The 24,292-nt window shown below is 43.6% G+C and overlaps 1 protein-coding gene across 1 annotated transcript in view; it reads right to left on the bottom strand.

Annotated features, from left to right (window-relative positions):
- Nucleotides 1-284: 284 nt before the first annotated feature.
- Nucleotides 285-24,292, bottom strand: part of plxna2 (plexin A2) — a 281,673-nt gene continuing 257,665 nt past the window's right edge. Inside the window, exons 27-32 of the mRNA XM_080732455.1 lie at nt 16,903-17,002; nt 5,517-5,707; nt 4,557-4,726; nt 3,461-3,673; nt 2,568-2,718; nt 285-417 (exon numbers count right to left, since the gene is read on the bottom strand). Coding sequence (XP_080588581.1) covers nt 322-417; nt 2,568-2,718; nt 3,461-3,673; nt 4,557-4,726; nt 5,517-5,707; nt 16,903-17,002 — 921 coding nt within the window. The 3' untranslated portion in view covers nt 285-321. The remainder of the gene's footprint in view (nt 418-2,567; nt 2,719-3,460; nt 3,674-4,556; nt 4,727-5,516; nt 5,708-16,902; nt 17,003-24,292) is intronic.

Genomic DNA, 24,292 nt, shown 5'->3' with positions numbered 1-24,292 from the left:
AAAGCCATGTTGTTTCCTGCTTATGCAGGGCTGAGCTCCCTTCTCGATGACAACAGCAGCGCTAAGCTTCAGTGGGGGTCTGGGCCCATAGCAGGGTCCCTCAGGGCTGATGTTATCATTGCAGGAGGAAGGAGGATCCAAAAGCAGTTGATTGTGTGTCAGTCGGTCTGTCTGTCTGTCTGTCTGTCTGTCTGTCCGTCCGTCTGTGGATATAGAGGTCCCAGGTCCCGTCCATGGTTCCAGCTCCCGCGGTGAGAGGTGTGGTCATGTGGGGACCCTTTTGGGTGGTCCTGTGGAGCCTGAGATCCACTCCACTCTCTTTCAGCTCTCCAGGGACATGGCTGAGATGAGCTGCTCCACCTTGTAGGCCAGCTTCTGCTTCTTGGCCTGGTCGTCCTGCTCCAAGGCGGATATGATCTGGTGGACAGACGGGCAGGACAGTCTATTAGAAACCTCAGACCAACATCAGACTTGATCTTCATTAAAGGACAACATACTGTAATAACCTCTATTAGACCAATAAAGGATAATTAGGAAATCTTTTTTTACATCATTTTAAGGTTGAGGTGCTATAAATGACCTTTGGGCACCATGTATTTTTGTTGTTGTTTTTACGCAAGGCATAAAAAGGAAAGGCAATACATATGACCTTTACCATACATATATGCCTTTGTCAAAGAGAATGGCACAAAATGGAGCAGCACTTAATAGTCTTTCCTGTTTCATCTTGTGCATCCCTTTTTGTAAATGTGGCATTTGTCAAGTCTGTTTCAAAGGGGATTCAGACAGGGTCTCTCCTCTCTGCGCTCTCGTCTGCCATCATATGTACCGGTATATACCATGTCAGGGTGACAGTGACACACAGCGGTTGCTTTTTTCATGTGAACATCAAACGCACGCACGCGCGCACGCGCACACACACACACACACACACACACACACACACACACACACACACACACACACACACACAAAATAGAATTCCCATAGAGATCAATACAGTTTGCATTCACGTAGATCTCTCTGTGCTCAGACTCCTCAAAACTCAGCTGATGCAGCCGTTCTTTCCTGCATGCATGTATGTGTTGAGGCGCTGTATGTTCACAAATGTAATGTGATCACATTACCTGAATGTCATTCTTTGATGTCATATTAATATCCAGCCTGTTGTGTTATAATTTGGTCAATCAAGAGAGAACGGTAGCTTACCAACACATGGTACATGATAGTTGGTAACCTGGTACAGTAGATGGTTCACGTGCTTCTCTCTAGCTCCAATAAAACCTACACTGAGACAAGTCTTCAAAGCGAATATAGCAGATCTACAAGCTACGAGCTTGTAGATTGTCTATTTTTGGCCCCTTTAACAGACACGGTCACTCCCTTTTCATTCACAATAAAATAAAATTGCAGATAGCCTAGAAGATTTCCGTGTTGCGATGCCTGTGCCTCCATTCACAGTTTGACATGTTTTGGTGCATCACAGCAGGGGGCTGGTTTGGCAGATAGTCTGCAATCTGCCCACCGTCTTCCTCTCATCTACTTAAGTGCTCTTAGAGCCTGCCTGGCAGCGGCAGAGCGCCGCTGAACTCCGCCCCCACCTCCTCCTTTCCTCTCCTTCTCATCATCAGGACCCAATGGCAATCTATTATTAATCCGCAGCAGTGTATGCAGGTGCCATCTCCCAAAATCCATTTAAGTACTATGCTGGCCGGTTAGCCCGCCTCACAGGCTGAGCAGGAACAAGCACGCGTCAACGACGTTTAAGTACTTTAGGCTTGGAGAGAGGGGAGAGACATGAGGACGCGTGCGTCACGGGTGTGTGTGTGTGTGTGTGTGTGTGTGTGTGTGTGTGTGTGTGTGTGTGTGTGTGTGTGTGTGTGTGTGTTTGTGTGTGTTGAGTGCTTTTGTCGTGTCTGCACGCGTGAGAGAGCTCGGGAATTAGAAGATTTTACTATGTAGGCAGACGGCAGGGCATGTCGTTATAGGTGAAAATGTTCAAAATCCTTCTTGTTGTTTCATAGACCCCCTAAAAAGCAACAATTAGATTCCTTGAAATCGATATTTTTTAAATAGCCCCACTATTTTTAGCCCCACAATTAGCCAAGGAAGGCTGACAGGGTCATACTGGGGAGGAGAAAGAAAGACATGGGTCGAAAGAAAGACAGAAAGAGGGAGAGAGAGACATTGGGGGAGCACAACATAAAGGTCAGTGTAATGTTTCCCCGTGGAGGAGTAGACAGGCGCGGTAGAATGTCTCTATAACTGCTCAATCTCTCTTTCTCCGCTTACGGTGATCTGACAATATGTGTTTGTGTGTGCTTGCGTGCGCGCGTATGTACGTTTTCTACCCTTCTGCTCATGAGAGCCCTATGTAACATACTGTGCTCTGTGACACGGCTCAGGGGAACAGATAAGAGTGGCCTGCTGAGAGCTTTCGTCTGTACTCTCCACATCAGACACGGAGCCCCATCGGGCCCCGGCTCTAACTAGACCTCTGGGCTTTCTGAAGCCTCTCTGCAGTGACATTTTCTTTGTCCCACGTGCGAACCGCAGCGCCAACCCACCTCCTCGCTGTACTTGCTGACGTAGGAGTAGATCTCGTTGAGGGCGCTCAGCATGTTGAACTCCGTTGAGTGGAGTCGAGCCTGTTCCGCTAAGTAGGCGTTCATGTCCTGGTCGCTAATGGCCGGCAGGCGGTTGATGTCAGCGTAGTACCTGGGAGACGACACAAGGACACAAGGACGCCACACTTAGAGAGGTCCAGGTCTCGAAAAAGTCTAACATTAGAAAGTCAAAGGCTCAGTGGCCTCCCGTCCACACACAGAAATATGTTGCGTCTTAAAGGGGCCACACCATGCTTTTCAAAATATATATTTTATATAAATATTGGTCCATAATACTAGCCATAATACAACCACTCGGGTATGGAAATTTCATGTTCTGTCTGTCTCTAATTCCAAGCCGTTTCAGACGCAATACAGAAATGCCCTTTGTTGGCAACGGGGCGCTGTCTTTGGGCTGGAACAATACAGAGAATATAAGAGAACCACGATGAGAACCATGTAGAGTCCATTGTAATCTACTCTGTATCGTTCAATTTTAGCACCACTTTACCTCATGGTACATGACAAAAAAAAAGAATGTTATGGTGTGGACCCTTTAACAGTGTGAGTGTCAGGATACAGCCGTGCTGCTGGTTGTCCCTTCATCACTTCAAGTAAAGGCTTGCATCTACGCTGTTTCCTGTCTACTGCACAAGGTAATAGCATAGATAATAATTTTAGTATACAGGCATAAACTTTTAATACAGTTATAAAGAGGATTATGGATATCTGGGGACAAGGAAAGCCTTTAAGACACTTTGGTTAGTGGAGGAAGTAGATTGGCAGGGATGATGATGGTGATGATGATGATGATAATAGAGTGCTTTGCACTAAATAACAGCGTTGACTGTTACCTCTCCACCCAGCTCTTGTAGTTGGGGATGTCCTTGGCGTAGAGCAGCTTATTGGACGGGGAGTCCTTGCCCAGGCGGTGTTCTGAGGTGGAGCAGGAGTCCATGAAGGTCTGGGCCACCACGGACAGACACGCGTCCGTAATGCTGCTCTTATGGATGTCGAACACAAACTGCGGGTTCTTGATCACGTTGACCCAGAAACGCAACGGAAGGCTGGGGAGCGGAGTGGAGGGACAGACGGACACAGAAGCAGAGAAACAGGCCACTTGGTCAGCACATAACCATATGGTGAGGGATGCTGTACAAAGATGTAAACATGATGCGTATTATTTATGTGTCTCACCAAGAAACACAAAGCTTAGGTCTAAAGGTGGTTGCACACTGCTGCGTTTTTCGGGCCGAATATCGGAGTGAATTTCGGAGCACGCAAATAAAAAAATCAACCTCACGTTATGTCAGTCACGTTTGCACACTGCCGCCCGTTTCGCGCACCACTCGGTCCCTTGCTCTCTCTATCTCTCTCTCTCTCCTTGCCCTGAAAAACGCATTTCGCAACGAAAAACGCAGCAGTGTGCAACCACCTTTAGTCCTTTTAGACCTGGAATGCAATTGTGTAACTCTAGATTTTAACCACTTTAACCATTCTGTTATGCTTTAACTATTAAAAAATAGCAGATCTACAAGCCGCGCTGCGACCTTGTAGACCTGCTATTTTTGAAAAATCTAGACAATTTGAGCAAGTCTTTGAATATATTGACCGATTCTATAAATGTCTCCAGACTAACAGGTTTCTGAAAAACCTATGTTTCTATGTCACTGGTGCTCAAACATTTTCAGGACCCCCAAATTGATATGTATTTGACCACGGACCCCCTCTCAAAATATTTAGAAGCAAAATTTGAGTTACAAATGTTCGCTTCAAAAATACACATATTCAAAGACATATTGTCGTGACTTTTCAAAAATAGCAGATCTACAAGCTCGCAGCTGTGAGCTTGTATATCTGCTATTTTTCAACAGCTAAAGTATAAAATAATTCCAGGTCTTCATTTAACAATGCCAACATACAGTTATACAGTGATGTGCTCTCTCTCACCAGTTGCTCTTCCATGTGTGGCGTACGTCCGTGTCGTGGATGCCATGTTTGTCCGCCTGCTCGTCCAGGAAGTCGAACATGTACTTGATGGCGAGGGGCAGAGCGCTGCCCCGGTGCACCGTGCTGAAGAGCGTCTCGAAGAGGTCGTCCACGAACTTCTGCAGCGTACCCTGAGAGGGGACAAAAGAGGAGGAGCTTCAAGTCAAAACCATGGCCAAAATGTATGTTTTATCGGGCAGTAGACGATAAGATGACGTCCATACCAGTGGTTCTCAAACGTATTCTATTCATGTCAAGGACCCCATTTGATAACATTTTGATATCCGGAAATCAAATCTACACTAGTATTAACTGTGTTCTTTTACCTCTGAGAGTGTACAAATGGAACCAAATGGACCCATTAGGATTAATTTGGTTCCATTTGTACACTCTCAGAGGTCTGTTTGGTTCCTAACTATCAATCATTTGGCTGGGGACCCCCTGGAACGCTTTCAAGGACCCCTGACCCACTTTGATAACCACTTGTCTATACCAATGGTTCTCAACCTGTGGGTCGGGGTCCCCAAATTATTTTGGGGGGTCCCCAGATGATTAATTTAATGTGCAACATTGTTTTCTCACTAAAGTGTATAGAGGGTACCTACACATTTCTAAAACGACAAATTAAACATTGGCCAAATTGTCAAATATTAGAGGCAGAAATTGTGAATATAGACGATCTACAATACATGCTCACAACACCTCGCAACGCGAGGCGTTGTGAGCATGTAGATCTGCTATTTTCACAATAGAATCGTGTTATACCGGTACAAAATGTATTGCCTAAACAACTCTTAGTGCTCATCAGGGTAAGGGAGGGGGTCCCCATTTAAAATATGATTATTTTTGTGGATCGCGGCCTGAAAAGAGAACCACTTGTCGTACTGACTCAGGGTATGGTACGGTGTAGCATGACGGTACCTTTGTAGCTAGCAGCCTGGTCAGGTAGATCTCCGAGACCATCTTGCTTCCGCGGTCTCCCTCTTTCTGGTCTCCGTGTTCGTGGTTCTTCACCAGGTGCCAGACCTTGACCCCGCTCTCCAGGTCGGGGGTGATCATGGGGGCCCGGGAGCGCAGGCTGTCAGGACTGCCTGTGTAGCGGAACGACGAGTCTGTCCGCGGGAGGGAGGGAGATGGAAGGAAGAGCTTTAGGACAGCGGTTTCCTAAGCCCGGGCCTCAGGCACTGCATCGTGTACATCAAACATGGACTCACACATACAGAAGCACATATCATCACTGTCGAGCAGAAACCTCGTATCTCCAAGTTTCAAATTTGTTTTTTCGTAAATTAAAGCCCTGCTTCATCATACAAGACTGTCGCACAGAACTAGTGAAGATAGCTGATCTAGAAGCGCGCGGTGTGATGCGTTATGTGCTTGTAGATAATCTATTTTCACTATTTTAAATCATTTTTAAAATGATAAACACAAAACGAGCGGTTTTGGTCATACAAGGTTTCCACTTTCCACCCGACAATATATATCGACGATATATATCTATAGTGTGTAGTCAAACGTGTGCAGACACACACACACACACACACACACACACACACACACACACACACACACACACACACACACACACACACACACACACACACACACACACAAAACCACAAAACCACACACACACACACACACTTATGTTCATGTTCCTCTGAGCTGTGTTTGCAAAGAAAATTGCAGTGCTGGATAATTTCTAATTATTGCATCACTTTCTGGCAATAACCCTGTATCTCCAAGTTTCAAATTTGCATGTTGTTTTTTCTTCTCGTAAATTAAAGCCCTGCGTCATCATACAAGACTGTTGCACTAAACTAGTGAAAATAGCAGATCTATGAGCACACTGCGAGTCTGCGACACATTGTGTGCTAGTAGATAGGCTATTTTCACTATATTAAATCTTTTACTTTTATTTATATCGACTTATGTTGAATAAAAACGGTTTGGACACGCAAGGGTTCCACCCGACAACAGTGATTGCACAGTAATGAAGGGGGAGGGGAGGGGGCAGCAGCATGTTAGCTCTACAAGTCCTGGCCAGGGCCCATGATGGATGAAAAGAATGTTTGGCCTCTCTTCAGAGTCCCCTATTCTCCCCTCGTTCGCTCTTTCATTTGATTTCATTATTTCTTTCTCTCTTTCGTCCTTTCTTTCTTTCTACCACCTATCCTCGTCTGTGCCGAATGAGACGTGGCTTCGCCTGGATCACATGAGCATTCCATAATTGGCTTCCCCTGCCCTCATTGTCCCGGCGCCTCGTCCAAATTGCCTCAGTCACACTCTTTAATCAATGCATCAAAAGATCCGTAATATGTTAAGCACTGCAGCGGCAGCCATCCTTACACCTCCATACAACCCTCCCTCCTCCTTCTGTCCTCTCATTCCCCTCTTCTCTCATTTGTCCCTTCTTCCTTTTGACACGGATGGATGGTGACGTGCCGGTCCTCTCTCTCTCTAATTAGCAGGTGTCTCCTTGTGGTGGAGTCGCTGAGGATCTGACTCTTGGCTTCAAAGGCCATGGCGCAGACGAGCAATAAAGCCCATTCCACTTACCATTACCCCTTCCACCCCCCACCTCCCCCAACAAGCCCAACCTGCCTCTTAGGACAGGGGCACCTGGGAAACAGACCTCCAGGCTGTAGGCATGCGTACGTGTATGTGAGTGTGTACGTGCACGTGACAGCATGGCAGATTGAGGTCTCAAATCCCAGTTTAATCCAGTCACCGGCATCCCGCTGCTCCGCTGTTCAGCGGCCCCTCATTTCTCCCTGTTACCCCCCACCCCACCAACACACACACACCTCCTTCACTCACTCTCCCCCCCGCACTCCTTCACTCCAAGACATGGCCAGGCAGTGTGTGAGTGAGTGTGTGTGTGCGTGCGTGTGTGTGTGCGTGCGTGCGTGCGTGCGTGCGCGTGCATGCGTGTTTGCTGGTGAATCTTGGTGCTCGAGGACTACGGCGGTGTAAATTGCGGCAAGATGCTAAGTGCCGAACGTTAAATTGATATGAATCAATCAGCGGGTTGTCGAGGTGCAGCTGTTGCTCGCTGTGCCGGCCCGTGATTGATGACGGCCAGCCCAGCGTCTGCCTCCTTATGCCACACACAACTGCACCAACACGCACAAATGCACTGGCCGTGCGAGCTCTCCCAATGCGAAGAAGAGAGCTAAACTAAAAACAAAAAAAAGAAGAGAGCTAGACTGTCCCTTCAATGGCTCATTGTGAATTCATGACTTTGGTAAAATATTCAGCACTCTGCTCTTTGTAATAAAGCAGACTGCAGAGCCCCCCCACCAGTAACTATGAGTAAGTTGGATTTGTGAGCATGTAAATTCTCTCTAGGTGTGAGAGTGGATGCATTAGTGGGGAGAATTAACGTGGCAACTCCATAATGTGTGCATTTAGAGGGAGTCGTTTCCTACATAAAAATACTTCTTCATTCATGGCTGTGCGGTTCTTTAACCCATTTAGACCGGGTACTATACGCTTTAACTATTACAAAATAGCAGATATACAAGCTCACAGCGCGGCACCGAGTGCCGCGCGCAGATCTGCTATTTTTGAAAGATCGTGAAAGTCAAGTCTGAGCTTGTATCAGCTGTTTCAATAGCTAAAGTATAAACTAATCCCAGGCCTAAATGGTTTAATTGTGTAATTGTGGGCTCGCCTGGAAGGCGAGCACACGTATGTTATCTTCATTATTGTGGGCTCGCCTATAAGGCGAGCACACTTTAGATATTGTCATTATTTCTATACTAGGCAGGCAGTCAGTGCAAGTATCAAAAAACTTCGGTTCCTTTCTACTCCTACATACTTAGTGAGAAAATGAATATAAAAACATCAATGTGTTCAGCTTACAGTGGCGAAGTGTGCTATTATTTTTTACAGCAATCGGCCAAATGGTGGCGCTGTAGGAAGCCTTCGAAAGTGCGAACTTTGAACAGATAGAGCTCATGCTCTGTTTGAGGTACAGCCATGAAACCTGTATACACGTATGCGTCTCCTCATGCCGAACAACCTTTACGCTCTGACTTTTGACCTCTGACCTTTAGATCCCCCAGAATTTTGAATTATATGAAAAACAGTAAAAATCTATCTCCTCCTGGGATTTTTGCATAACGCGCACAAAACTTTTTTCACATGAACTTTGGACCAATACGGTCAAACTAGTCTCGGCGGATTTCTTTTAAAGTGAAATATATTTTTTTAATAATTCAATCAATATTGCTGTTTTATGCAAATTATTCTTCGGCCTCTAAATCATACATGCAAAGTTACACGTTCATGGCATTTGGCAAAGATGTGGAGAGTTAGTCAAATTATCACTGAAACCAATTTTATTCCAATCGGCCAAAGGGGGGCGCTATACGAAGCGTTTGAAAATTCAAACTTCAAACGGGCATAAGTCATGACTCGTTTCGTTTGAAGACATGCAACTTGTTACACGCGTGCTTTGACTCAAGCGGAAGACATCTGTGTCGTTGTTAAGTAAGCTCCGCCCTTCGATTTTCCGCCATTTTGAGCAGTTTGTAAAACGCGTAAACCCGCTTTTATTCTGGAATTTTCGCTCCACGTGCACAAAACTTTTTTTACATGAACTTTGGACCGATATCTAAAGATCTGTCAGATCGGATTTCTTTAAAATTGAAACATGCTTTTTTAAATAAATTCAATGAATATTGCAGTTTTATGCAAATTATTCTTCTGCCTCTAAATCATGCATGCAAAGTAACATGTTCATGGCATTTGGTGTAGAGTGTTAGTCCAAATATCACTAAAACCAATCTTACCCCAATTGGCCAAAGGGGGGCGCTATATCATTTTGAGCAGTTTGTGAAACGCTTAAACCATTTTAGGATTTTTTTTTTTTTGCAATTTGCATGAAACATTCTACACACAATCTAAGGACCTTTATCTAATATGCCTATGAAGTGCACACACACACAAAAAAAAATAATGAATATAGCTGCAAGCAGCAATAAAGTGGCCAAAGCCAAAAACACCTCAAATCATGAACACAGCCTGCAATGTGCGTGAAATCTTGCAAGCACATTCCCAATAGGTCAAGGAACAGATACCACCCTTCCTACATTGGCCTGTTATAGCGCCACCAGCGGGTCAACTTTTGCACAACACATTTTTGGAACAAAATGGACCAATCTTTGACGTCAGTAACGTCAAAGAGAGCACTGCCTGCGATCTTGACATTTTGTACTTTTATAGCCATTGTTTTCTGGCTTGAAGCGAGCCCACAATTGTTTCGAAGGAACAATATTTTTCTAGTGACAATATCTAACCGTCATATCAAGTTCTCCTCAAAACTTCGGTTCCTTTCTACTCCTACATACTTAGACAGAAAATGAAAATAAAAACATCAATGTGTTCAGCTTACAGTGGCGAAGTGTGCTATTATTTTTTACAGCAATCGGCCAAATGGTGGCGCTGTAGGAAGCCTTCGAAAGTGCGAACTTTGAACAGATAGAGCTCATGCTCTGTTATACGTACAGTCATGAAACCTGTATACACGTATGCGTCTCCTCATGCCGAACAACTTTTACGCTCTGACTTTTGACCTCTGACCTTTAGATCCCCCAGAATTTTGAATTATATAAAAAACAGTAAAAATCTATCTCCTCCTGGGATTTTTGCGTTACGCGCACAAAACTTTTTTCACATGAACTTTGGACCAATACGGTCAAACTAGTCTGGTCGGATTTCTTTTAAAGTGAAATATAATTTTTTTAATAATTCAATCAATATTGCGGTTTTATGCAAATTATTCTTCGGCCTCTAAATCATACATGCAAAGTTACACGTTCATGGCATTTGGCAAAGATGTGGAGGGTTAGTCAAAGTATCACTGAAACCAATTTTATTCCAATCGGCCAAAGGGGGGCGCTACACGAAGCGTTTGAAAATTCAAACTTCAAACGGGCATAAGTCATGACTCGTTTCGTTTGAAGACATGCAACTTGTTACACGCGTGCTTTGACTCAAGCGGAAGACATCTGTGTCATTGTTAAGTAAGCTCCGCCCTTCAATTTTCCGCCATTTTGAGCAGTTTGTAAAACGCGTAAACTCGCTTTTATTCTGGAATTTTCGCTCCACGTGCACAAAACTTTTTTTACGTGAACTTTGGACCGATATCTAAAGATCTGTCAGATCGGATTTCTTTAAAATTGAAACATGCTTTTTTAAATAAATTCAATGAATATTGCAGTTTTATGCAAATTATTCTTCTGCCTCTAAATCATACATGCAAAGTAACATGTTCATGGCATTTGGCAAAGATGTAGAGTGTTAGTCCAAATATCACTAAAACCAATCTTACCCCAATTGGCCAAAGGGGGGCGCTATATCATTTTGAGCAGTTTGTGAAACGCTTAAACCCGTTAGGATTTTTTTTGCAATTTGCATGAAACATTCTACACACAATCTAAGGACCTTTATCTAATATGCCTATGAAGTGCACACACAAAAAAAAAATTATAATAATGAATATAGCTGCAAGCAGCGATAAAGTGGCCAAAGCCAAAAACACCTCAAATCATGAACACAGCCTGCAATGTGCGTGAAATCTTGCAAGCACATTCCCAATAGGTCAAGGAACAGATACCACCCTTCTTACATTGGCCTGTTATAGCGCCACCAGCGGGTCAACTTTTGCACAACACATTTTTGGAACAAAATGGACCAATCTTTGACGTCAGTAACGTCAAAGAGAGCACTGCCTGCGATCTTGACATTTTGTACTTTTATAGCCATTGTTTTCTGGCTTGAAGCGAGCCCACAATTGTTTCGAAGGAACAATATTTTTCTAGTTATTTATCTATCAGTCATATCATACTGTAGACGGGAACTTCGGTTCCTTTCTACTCCTACATACTTAGTGAGAAAATGAAAATAAAAACATCAATGTGTTCAGTTTACAGTGGCGAAGTGTGCTATTATTTTTTATAGCAATCGGCCAAATGGTGGCGCTGTAGGAAGCCTTCGAAAGTGCGATCTTTGAACAGGTATAGCTCATGCTGTGTTATACATACAGCCATGAAACCTGTATACACTTATGCGTCTCCTCATGCCGAACAACTTTTACCCTCTAACTTTTGACCTCTGACCTTTAGGTCTCCCACAATTTGGAATTATATGAAAAACAGTAAAAATCTATCTCCTCCTGGGATTTTTGCGTAACGCGCATGAAACTTTTTTCACATGAACTTTGGACCAATACGGTCAAACTAATCTCGGCGGATTTCTTTTAAAGTGAAATATAATTTTTTAATGATTCAATCAATATTGCGGTTTTATGCAAATTATTCTTCGGCCTCTAAATCATACATGCAAAGTTACACGTTCATGGCATTTGGCAAAGATGTGGAGGGTTAGTCAAAGTATCACTGAAACCAATTTTATTCCAATCGGCCAAAGGGGGGCGCTATACGAAGCGTCTGAAAATTCAAACTTCAAACGGGCATAAGTCATGACTCGTTTCGTTTGAAGACATGCAACTTGTTACACGCGTGCTTTGACTCAAGCGGAAGACATCTGTGTCGTTGTTAAGTAAGCTCCGCCCTTCGATTTTCCGCCACTTTGAGCAGTTTGTAAAACGCGTAAACCCGCTTTTATTCTGGAATTTTCGCGTCACGTGCACAAAACTTTTTTTACGTGAACTTTGGACCGATATCCAAAGATCTGTCAGATCGCATTTCTTTAACATTGAAACATGCTTTTTTAAATAATTCAAACAATATTGCATTTTTATGCAAATTATTCTTCTGCCTCTAAAACATACAAGCAAAGTCACATTTTCATGACAAAATAGTGTAGAGGGTTAGTTCAAATATCACTGAAACCAATCTTACCCCAAATGGCCAAAGGGGGGCGCTATATAATTTTGAGCAGTTTGTAAAACGCTTAAACCCGTTTTTATTCTAGGATTTTTTTTTGCAATTTGCATGAAACATTCTACACGCAATCTAAGGACCTTTATCTAACATGCCTATGAAGTGCACACAAAAAAATTATAAAATAATAATAATAAATATAGCTGCAAGCAGCGATAAAGTGTCCAAAGCCAAAAACACCTCAAATCATGAACACAGCCTGGGATGTGCGTGAAATCTTGCAAGCACATTCCCAATAGGTCAAGGAACAGATACCAACCTTCTCACATTGGCCTGTTATAGCGCCACCAGCGGGTCAACTTTTGCACAACACATTTTTGGAAAAAAATGGACAAACTTTGACGTCAGTAACGTCAAAGAGAGCACTGCCTGCGATCTTGACATTTTGTGCTTTTATAGCCATTGTTTTCTGGCTTGAAGCGAGCCCACAATTGTTTCGAAGGAACAATACTTTTCTAGTTTATCTATCAGTCAGTCAGTATCCTCAAAACTTTGGCGCGATTCATCTCTTAAACGCTTACACCTTTCAACACCATTCAAATTTTTATGTGTTCAGCTTACTGAGGACACGTGTGCTTGTATTTTTGGTTTTGAAATGTTTTGTAGTATAAATATAAAAAAATAAAAATGTTTAACTTTAAGCACCCAATGCATTTCCAATGGGTTTAGTAGAGTGGAGAGAAGGATAATAGACCCATGTTTATGTTAAGGCGCTGTGGCTGCAGTGTTCACACTTCAGATATGCTATCTATATCATTGCGTTCACACAGGTCTGCTCTCTGATTTGATCCAAATGTCTAAGCTGTGTGATGTATAAAACTATAGTTATAGTTAAAACTATAAATAAATGTCCCTCTCCACTCTACTGATTACACAGCTGTGATCAAGAATCAAGTCCGGGCGATGGGATGTAAATCCCATAGCCATATATCCTAGAGCCCGCAGGGACAGTCAGCCATATTAGTGGTTGTTGTTGGTTGTCAGGGAGATATCAAAACCAATGCATTTCCAAGTCAGATCCACAAACACAATAAAAGCCATGCTCCACTCCTCAGTCTGGAGTGGCCACATAGAAGAACGCCTTGGTTATAGACATAGTGGAGGACAGATGTGATCTGGGATTGTTAGCCTACAGTATATGCACTCAATATACTCCACTACAGTTGGAGTCCATTTGACAGTTGCTGGTTCCCAAACACAGAATCAAAAATGTAGATCTAGAACACATAGAATATGTACAGTACAGTAAGGTTCAGTAGAGTACAGTAAAAGTACAGTAAGGTTCAGTAGAGTACAGTAAAGTACAGTAAGGTACAGAAAGGTACAGTACAGAAAGGTACAGTAGAGTACAGTACAGTAAGGTACAGTAAAGTACAATACAGTACAGTAAGGTACAGTAGAGTACAGTAAAGTACAATAAAGTACAGTAAAGTAGAATAAAGTACAGTAAGGTACAGTGGAGTACAGTAAAGTACAGTAGAGTACAGTAAAGTACAGTATAGTAAGGTACAGTAGAGTACAGTACAGTACAGTAAGGTACAGTACGGTACAGTAGAGTACAGTATAGTATAGTACAGTAAGGTACAGTACAGTACAGTAAGGTACAGTAGAGTACAGTACAGTAAGGTACAGTAGAGTACAGTAAAGTACAGTAAGTTACAGTAGAATACAGTAAAGTACAGTACAGTAGAGTACAGTAAAGTACAGTAAGTTACAGTACAGTACAGTACAGTACAGTACAGTACAGTACAGTACAGTACAGTAAGGTGCAGTACAGTATAGTAAGGTACAGTACAATACTGTAAGGTACTGTACCTTACAGTACCTTAAAGTATCCTATTTGTTGGGTTGGAATCGAGCCCACACTGTTTCGAAGGAACAGTATTTCTAGTTCCATTCCTTCTCTCCTGCAATGGATGCACTTCATCATGAGAGTAGCACTGGGTGGGAGGTGTTGGTATTAGCTCATGTTTCTAGGTAGCAACAAGGCAGAGTTTTATCCTTCCATCCTCCTGTCCTGATAATTGTGGGCTCGCCTGGAAGGCGAGCACACGTATGTTATCTTCATTATTTATTTATCTATCAGTCAGTCAGTCAGTCAGTCAGTATCTCCTCAAAACTTTGGCGCGCTTCATCTCTTAAACGCTTACACCTTTCAACACCATTCAAATTTTTATGTGTTCAGCTTACTGAGGACACGTGTGCGTGTATTTTTGGTTTTGAAATGTTTTGTAGTATAAATATAAAAAAATAAAAATGTTTAACTTTAAGCACCCAATGCATTTCCAATGGGTTTAGTGAGTGGGGACAGAGTGGAGAGAAGGATAATAGACCCATGTTTATGTTAAGGCGCTGTGGCTGCAGTGTTCACACTTCAGATATGCTATCTATATCATTGCGTTCACACAGGTCTGCTCTCTGATTTGATCCAAATGTCTAAGCTGTGTGATGTATAAAACTATAGTTATAGTTAAAACTATAAATAAATGTCCCTCTCCACTCTACTGATTACACAGCTGTGATCAAGAATCAAGTCCGGGCGATGGGATGTAAATCCCATAGCCATATATCCTAGAGCCCGCAGGGACAGTCAGCCATATTAGTGGTTGTTGTTGGTTGTCAGGGAGATATCAAAACCAATGCATTTCCAAGTCAGATCCACAAACACAATAAAAGCCATGCTCCACTCCTCAGTCTGGAGTGGCCACATAGAAGAACGCCTTGGTTATAGACATAGTGGAGGACAGATGTGATCTGGGATTGTTAGCCTACAGTATATGCACTCAATATACTCCACTACAGTTGGAGTCCATTTGACAGTTGCTGGTTCCCAAACACAGAATCAAAAATGTAGATCTAGAACACATAGAATATGTACAGTACAGTAAGGTTCAGTAGAGTACAGTAAAAGTACAGTAAGGTTCAGTAGAGTACAGTAAAGTACAGTAAGGTACAGAAAGGTACAGTACAGAAAGGTACAGTAGAGTACAGTACAGTAAGGTACAGTAAAGTACAATACAGTACAGTAAGGTACAGTAGAGTACAGTAAAGTACAATAAAGTACAGTAAAGTAGAATAAAGTACAGTAAGGTACAGTGGAGTACAGTAAAGTACAGTAGAGTACAGTAAAGTACAGTATAGTAAGGTACAGTAGAGTACAGTACAGTAAGGTACAGTACGGTACAGTAGAGTACAGTATAGTATAGTACAGTAAGGTACAGTACAGTACAGTAAGGTACAGTAGAGTACAGTACAGTAAGGTACAGTAGAGTACAGTAAAGTACAGTAAGTTACAGTAGAATACAGTAAAGTACAGTACAGTAGAGTACAGTAAAGTACAGTAAGTTACAGTACAGTACAGTACAGTACAGTACAGTACAGTAAGGTGCAGTACAGTATAGTAAGGTACAGTACAATACTGTAAGGTACTGTACCTTACAGTACCTTAAAGTATCCTATTTGTTGGGTTGGAATCGAGCCCACACTGTTTCGAAGGAACAGTATTTCTAGTTACCCATGATGCTCGCACTCCCTTTCTCCATTTTGCGCAAAGTATTCGGTCACAGCGAATAATTAGCAATCACAAGTTGCCCGTGGCCGTGCCGCGCGTGTCTGGCGCACGACCAGATGGGGCGCCCTGTGGCACAAAGCGCGATGCCACCAACCGTGGGAGCTAATGTGTGTGTGTGTGTGTGTGTGTGCGCGTGTGTTTGTATGTTCTTATGCGTGTGTGTGCATATGTCAGTCCACTGTGTCCTGGCCCAAGGCGCAGTCTGCCATCTCCATTATAATGGTTTCGTAGAAAAAACAAACAGGAACACGGCCCCATCACCATTATTACCTCCAATCGGCTAAATCCACCCCTCCCCTCCCCTCATCCTGCTCCTCTCCTCTCCCAATGCCCTCCCTTCCATTCCACTGCCTCCCAAGCAGAGCCCAGGCCTGATCTGCAAAGTAAACTGCACCACATGCAGTCGGGGGGGTGGGGGGGGGGGGGCTGTGAGAGAGAGAGGCTGCAAACAAAGCCTCTGCGGCAACAAAAAAAAGTGGCTGCAAACAGAAGCAGCCATCACTTTAGGGAGAGGGGATTTGGCTTTGTTTGGAACGCGCACGCACGCACACACACACACACACACACACACACACGCGCACACACGCACAAACGTGCGCGCACACACGCACACATCATCCTAATGTGGTCGCATGGCACCTGGCCCATGACAAAATGTTAACAACAGGAATTACACTCGACGTCGGATGGAATTAGGTGTTGATTTCAGTCCGCTATTACAATCAAAGCTAATAGGCACGATGACATCTGGTGTTTGAGTGGAGGCGATATCATGGTCCGGAAGAAATGTCCATTCATGGCGTGCAGCCTTTTAACAACTCACCGTATCGGCTGATGGAGGTGCGTGATATGCTTGCTGAGGGGGGGATGTTGTATGACGAGGTCTGCTTGGGTACCAATGCCACCACACAGCGGTCCGATACCTGAAGAGAAGACACACATGACACATAACATCATTTTTCCTGTCATGTTTCCAGGTTGAATTGAAGGTTTTCACGGTCCTCTGTGACACCTCTTGCAAAACCAAATTGTATAATGTGATTGTGAATGAACAACATTGAAATAATGCTGTCGTTTGTTTGAACAGTTTATCCCAAGCTAAACTTTCCTATATGGATGTACAGTATAACTATTTCTGACAGCAAAATCTGTATGGTTTTCTAAGATAGTTTTTCCTGAGGTGCGATGTAACACAGCTCTGTTTAGCCATTTAATTGTACATACATTGTTTTGTTTTGATCGTTTTGGTTCCACATTTGCCTTAGCAATGTAAATGTATGTTTTCTCATGCCAATAAAGCCCCTTTGAATTGAATGACACAGAGAGAGAGGGGGGGAGAGAGAGAGAGAACACCACGCAGAAACACTCTCACTGTCTTCTCATGTGCTTTTCACTCCTTCAAAGGAAATTCAGTCTGGCAGAGAGAAGGCAGACGAGGAGACAGATTGATGAAAGATGCAGATGCTTCCATCTCAAGTGGTTCAATGGTGGCTGTATGGTCCATTTAGTATGGTCCTTATAGAGCTCTTGGCTCCATAAATGTCCCCACTCATTTCAACTCTATTGAGGCACCTATATGATTCCTCCTAGAGAGAGGAGTAGCAGCGTTATAGCCAAGTTTTCATCTATACGTGTAATGGACCTCCATCATCACCGTCTATTGCTGTAGTGTAAACCCATTCCCAGCAAAGCGGAGGAGTTTAAATTCCCTTTTTATGTGGCTACACGAGAGCACCACCACTTTCACTGCACAATTACGAATGACATTTTTGCCATTACGCTGTGATTAGCCATTAGCACGCACACTTCACTAAAAAATGCATGTTTCACAATAAAAAAAGGACAACATGGCCAAGAAAACTTTCCATCGCCCTTTCGTAAGCCAAAACAACACAGAGCTGGTTGGCTGGCATTTACAGCGCACCCCAGAGGAAGGATTTCTGCATCAGAACCCTGTGAACAAAGGCCGGCGAGCCACTATAGTGCAGTGGAAAAGCCAAGTGCTGGGCTCAAAAACCCCTCAAAGGTTCTAGTGAAATTCTTCTGTTCCATGTGCTGTCCCTGCCTCCCTGGCTGTTAGTCTGAGGGTGGGTCTGCTGGTCACAGAGCTCCTCACTCTCTAATGATGTTGCTGGCCTGCGGCTCTGTGATGAAGCCACCTCTCACCAGCCACCTCAACGCCCCACAACTAGTCTCAGTTGCACCATTAGCAGGGACATGCTGGGCCCCTGATTCAGCCTGGGAAAAAGAGTTGTAGAGGCAACTGCTACTGCTACTCAAAGATTTGCCATTTCAGATCATGACAAGTGACAAGCCAGTGGGCCAATTACTGTACATGAGTTATATTTTGTCGTTGTCGGGTGGAAACCTTGTATGTCCAAAACCGTTTGTTTTGTATTTATCATTTTAAAAATGATTTAAACTAGTGAAAACAGCCGATCTACAAGCACACAACGCCTCGCGGTGCGAGGCGTTGTGTGCTTGTAGATCGGCTGTTTTCACTACTTTTGTGCAACGGCATTGTATGACGAAGCAGGGCTTTGCGAAAAAATGTATACATTTGAAACTTGGAGATACGAGTTTTCTGCCCGACAGTGACAATTTACTTTGTTGGCCGCCCAGCCCCCAAAATGGAACGAACATTTTATTTTTCATTTTTTCCTAATGGCCGGCCTGGACCGGCCGGGAATGAACCGGCCGTTCGGGAGTTGTCCCGCTTTTCCCAATGGCCAGCACGTCCCTGACCATTAGCTGTTGTTGTTGTTGGGGGGTGGGGTGTGCCACACAGTCCTTCACATAATCGCAGTGCTGGAGAGACACTTGAATGTGGCGGTGATGGTGGTGGTGGTGGTAGGGGGCTGGAGTCAAGTCTGCATTGTAGATGCATCTGTGTCTTGTTAAGAGAATAAATTGAGGTGTAGAATACTGTACCGGCCATTCACCTTCCTGTCGACAGCCCCTCTCTACCTTAAACCACCTCATCTCCGCGAGCACACGCACGCGCACGCACACACAACCCCTCTTCCCAAAAGAACGTCTCAGATCAGTCAGGGATTCTGCTGTTATTCCTCTGACAGAATTTCACCGCAGAGCATGAAATAACCTCTCTCCCTCTTCCTCCCCTCTCTCTCTCTCTCTCTCTCTCTCTCTGTGTCTCTGTGTCTCTGTCTATCTCCCTCTCTCTCTCTCTTCACATAATGTGGCTGACAGGGAGGCTATAGCAAAGATGGGTGCTTGTGATAGAGTAAATGATTGAAGGCGTGCAGATTCGCCCTTCAGGGATAATCCAGCGAGGAGGCTGATAACGGCCAGGTGAGATAAGGGGGCTGTGGGCTCGGCCCCTCGTGATAAGACCTTCCATCAGACGGAGCAGACTGGACCAGACAGCGGAACGTGGTCAGGCCTCTACGGTATCTCCCATCAGAACCATCACAGTGTCCCTGGCCCTCCAGGACCACATGCTCTCACATCACACTTCTTATTACACCTGCCTGGCCCTTAACCCAGTGGCTCACAAACTTTTCAGCACCGAGACCCCAAAGAGAGATTAGACGTTTGCCCGGGACCCAAACTAGTGAAAACAACTGATCTACAAGCTTGCAACACAGCGCAAAGAAACTTCTTAATTATTCTATTTTTTTTGTTTCATTGTTTTAAAATTTATAAAATATATATTTTTAAAATGATATATATATATATCTATGGGCATAAAAGAGTGCCAGCCAGACAGACGGATACAATGGGTATTGCACATACCGGTATATCCTTTGAAAATATACTTTGAAAATATACTTTTTGATGTGATCCATACAAATTGTTTCGTGACCCACTGTTTGGGAAACAGTGCCTTAACATTTCCAACTCAGAAATCTATTTCTGCATTTTCTATTATTCTATTCTGAAAAGTTTTGTATTAGTTAAAAATTGAGTGATAGGATTGAATCATAACTTTTACAGCCCGATCTGTTTGTGCATAAGAGGAATTTGTGGGATTGGTGTTGGCGTATCACACTGAGGTAAGAAGGAACATTCCCAATTGATTAAATTTTTAATAATTTACCATTGTGTCTGTGTCACAAACTATTTCTAAATCTGTTAAGGAATTCACTCGTCAACTAGATCACAGGGTTTTAAGGGTTCTTTTTGGGTGTGATGAACGACCTCAAATACTTTTTGGTCATTGATGAGTTGGCAAAGTGTCTATTTATTCATTTGTAACTCAGGGTGTAAAAAACAAATATTACATTTGCACAATATCAATAGTTCAATTAATATTCAGGATTTCACAGTATTATGAGGACAGGGTGACATTACAGCGTGTTGAGTTATCGCCACTGAGGGCGATAACTCAACATGCTGTAATGTCAACACATCGGGCATTAGGCCTTTTAGCCAGCAGCACAGGACAAATCAAATGCTATTGCTCCATCTCCTCCAACTCAGTCTGTTCAAAAATTACCATTCATATCAAGTCCATACCTACCCTCAAAAAAGGAGAAAAAAAGAAAAAAAAAAAAAGGAAAAATGCTGCAGCCTGCAGGCGATGTTAGTTCGGGTTTTACAACGGGCACCGGTGTGCCCGGCCAAACACAGTGTTAGATTAATGAACAGATAGCTCTGTGGCGGTATCTGTTTTGTCTGGGGCTGTTGAAAATAGCCCAAAATGCCCCCTGTGCCGCCTCCTTAGACTGGCAAGGTGGGTAACACAATCTGGCTGGCAGGCTTCTTCCTGGTGAGGTCATGGCTGTCTGTTCCTTCACTGCAGTGAGGAGGACATGCAGAGGTCAGCGGGCAGCAGGGGACACAAGACTACCAACTAACTTTACTCCGTCCAAGCAAGTCTCTGTGAATGCGAGCATGCAGGGGTGTCGCACCAAATTCTGGGCCCTGGGTACAAGGATTCACTGTGTTATTTTGCGCTTTAACTATTGAAAAATAGCAGATCTACAAGCTCACAGCGCGGCACCGAGTGCCGCACTGCGAGCTTGTAGATCTTCTATTTTTGAAAAAAATTTAAAATTTGATTGGTTTTTTGAAAGACCTATGTCAGTGGTGCTCAAACTTTTTCATGTGAAGGATCCACAAAATTATATGTATTTGGCCACGGACCTCCATCTCAAAATATTTAGTTCCAGAAGCAAAATTTGAGTTACAAATGTCCGCCTAAAAAATACATATACTCAAAGATTTGCACACATTTTCCCGACTTTTCAAAAATAGCAGATCTACAAGCTCGCAGCACGGCAATCGGTGCCACGCTGTGAGCTTGTATATCTGCTATTTTTCAATAGTTAAAGCATAAAATAGTCACGGCCCCTCCACCTTGGGGTCCTACTCCCCCCCCCCCTTGTGACACACCTGATGTGAGGCAGGGTGGGGGGTGGTGGTGGGTTCGGGAGCGGTATGCCCTTTACTGTCAGACATGCACGCATTAAAGAATTATACTCCTGACGATACAGACACTGCCCATGTGTCCCAACCAGCAAATGTGACAAAACAAATATCACCGCGCCGCGGTCCACCTGTAATAAATCAGCACTTTGTCAAACATCATCAATCTAATTACTCGCACTGTGCCCCGGAGAATATTGTGCTGTCCGCAGGCAATTTGAATCATCGTAAATAATCGTCGCTGTCTGACAAGCTCGGTTTATTATAATGTCCTGTTTATTAGAATTGTTAATCGCACCCCATCCCCAGTGTCACTGGAGTCGGCGGAATGTCTAATTCTGGGGTGTGTAAGTGTGTGTGTGTGAGAGTGGGGGCAAGGGTGCGGTGATGTTAGAGTTAGAGCCCCGTCTGGCCTGAACCCCTGCTGGGACTACTACTAATGCTACACAGCGGCAGGAAGGTTAACACTCTCACCTCTGAGAATGACAAAGATGGGAGGGAGAGGAGGGAGAGAGAGAGAGAGAGAGGGGGGGGGGGGAGTGAGAGAGAGACAGGGTGAGAGAAGGAGTGAGAGTGTCTGATGAAAAGCTCCCTTTGACAAGGGGAAAGACTAATCAACAAAGAGAGATCCGAATCAGCAATCAGCCAGGCACTCGCCTATCTCATAAATCTTTTATCTGCACTGCTCTGTCCGCCCGCGTTGTCAGTGCACACGTAAAATATTCAGTGTTAATTTAACTCTGAGAGTGCGCAAAATGGAACCGAAAACTCTCAATCCTCAGCCTTAATTATCCCCGCCAGGCCGGAATGGCCAAAGGCGACGGATTAAGTCTGTCAGTCAGTCCGTCCGTCCGTACTCCCATGTGCAGCTTATCTCGGGCACTGCTGGACCGATCAGTGTGAAACTTTGCTTGCACACTCCCAGGCCAAGGAAGATTCTCCACACCCAATATTCTCTAATTCCTTATGGAAACTCTCAATAGTGTATATATATATATATATATATATATATATATATATATATATATATATATATCGTCGTTGTCGGGCAGAAACCTCGTATCTCCAAGTTTTAAATTTGTACATTTTTTCGCAAAGTAAAGCCCTGCTTCATCATACAAGGCCATCGCACAAAAGTAGTGAAAACAGCAGATCTATAAGCTCACAACGCGTTGTGTGCTTGTAGATCGGCTGTTTTCACTAGTTTAAATAATTTTTAAAATGATAAATGAAAAATGAACGTTTTGGACATACAAGGTATTCACCTGACAGTGACGATATATATATATATATATATATATATATATATATATATATATATATATATATATATATATATATACACACCTATATATTGAGAGATGAGGGAATCACCAGGTTAGAGCAGAGAGAAGGGTGGGATTTCTTTTATCGCCGTCCCCTGGCTCCAACTGCCAAGTTGTTTGAATAAAGATTTGGCGCTGACTTTAAAAGCGCACGTTTATGTTTTTAATTTGCATGCCAGGGAGCTCAGGGAGTGAGAAGGTGTGCATTTCCATATCCCAGGCTATGTAAAGCACCATCTCCCATGTGGCAGGATAAATAGCCAGGAGGGATCTTTGGTATGGTCTATATGGACCCTTATGAATGTTAATGTCTCCTTGTCTGGTCCTCTCTATCGCTGTTACACGCACGCTTGCACGCGCGTGTCTGTGTGTGTGAGTGACTCTAAGTGACAATATTCTCCGAACCCAGTCGGTCTCTCTCTCTCACAGTAGTCCCTGCAGTGTTCATCTAACTCTGAGAGTGTAACCAAATGGACCCTCGTGGGTCCATTTGGTTGCATGTGTACACACTCAGAGATACACATGGATAAATTAACACACAGGGTTTTAGTGCACTCCTTCTCTTCTAAGCGTTCTCTCTCACTCTGCAGCTTAATGAGCTGCGCTCCGCCGTTGCTGCCAGCCAGCCACCGTTTGCCAGATGTGCTCTTCTCTTGCATCTGCCAGCGTGGTGGCACATCACAAGAGCACAGAATACACACACACACACACACACACACACACACACACACACACACACACACACACACACACACACACGTGCACGACACACACACACAAAACAAAACGTACACAGGCATCCAAGCCAACTCATGGAAAAGGTAATGATGCACAAGTGTCTATGTTGCTCCAACTGTCTCCTAGCCCCCCCACCACCACCAATCTGTCTGCGTCTGCACTCTTTCCTGGTGCTCACCATCTCCCCCTTTCTTCCATACATATCACATATCACACATATAACTTTTATTTGACCAGGAAAATAACGTTAAGGTATAAAAACCCTCTTTTGCAACGAGACCTGACCAAAACAGGGCCAAAGCAGTACTACACGACTACAAGAATAAATAACAAAGAATGGAACAAATACAACCAAAAATGCATTTACAGCCAAAACATCTGTCAATACCGAAATAGTACTGTTTAAAAACACAAACAGGACGTGGACAGCATTGTCCATTATCCCACTCTTAAAATCCAGTAATGATATACGGTTAAAGGGATAGTTCACCCCAAAAATAACTTTTTTTCTATCGATTACTCACCCCATGGAGATTTGAATTTATGGATCTTTCTTTGGTTTTGTCGCATTCCTAAGCAAATAATTTGATGACCAGCAGTGGTTCCCTATGGAGACACAAAGAGCCTGCTTTGTTCTCTATCTATGGAGACTCAAAGAATCTCCTCAAATTATTGGCTTAGGAATGCGACCAAAGAATATATATAAATATCCATGATGAATTCTTGTATCCATGAGTAAAAGTCAAAAAAGTCATTTTG

The sequence above is a fragment of the Nannobrachium achirus genome, assembly GCF_963921795.1.
Source record: "Nannobrachium achirus genome assembly, chromosome: 9".
In the NCBI taxonomy this organism is placed as follows: domain Eukaryota; kingdom Metazoa; phylum Chordata; class Actinopteri; order Myctophiformes; family Myctophidae; genus Nannobrachium; species Nannobrachium achirus.
Note: the sequence above shows the minus strand (reverse complement) of the source record. Positions and strands in the feature narration are given on the sequence as shown.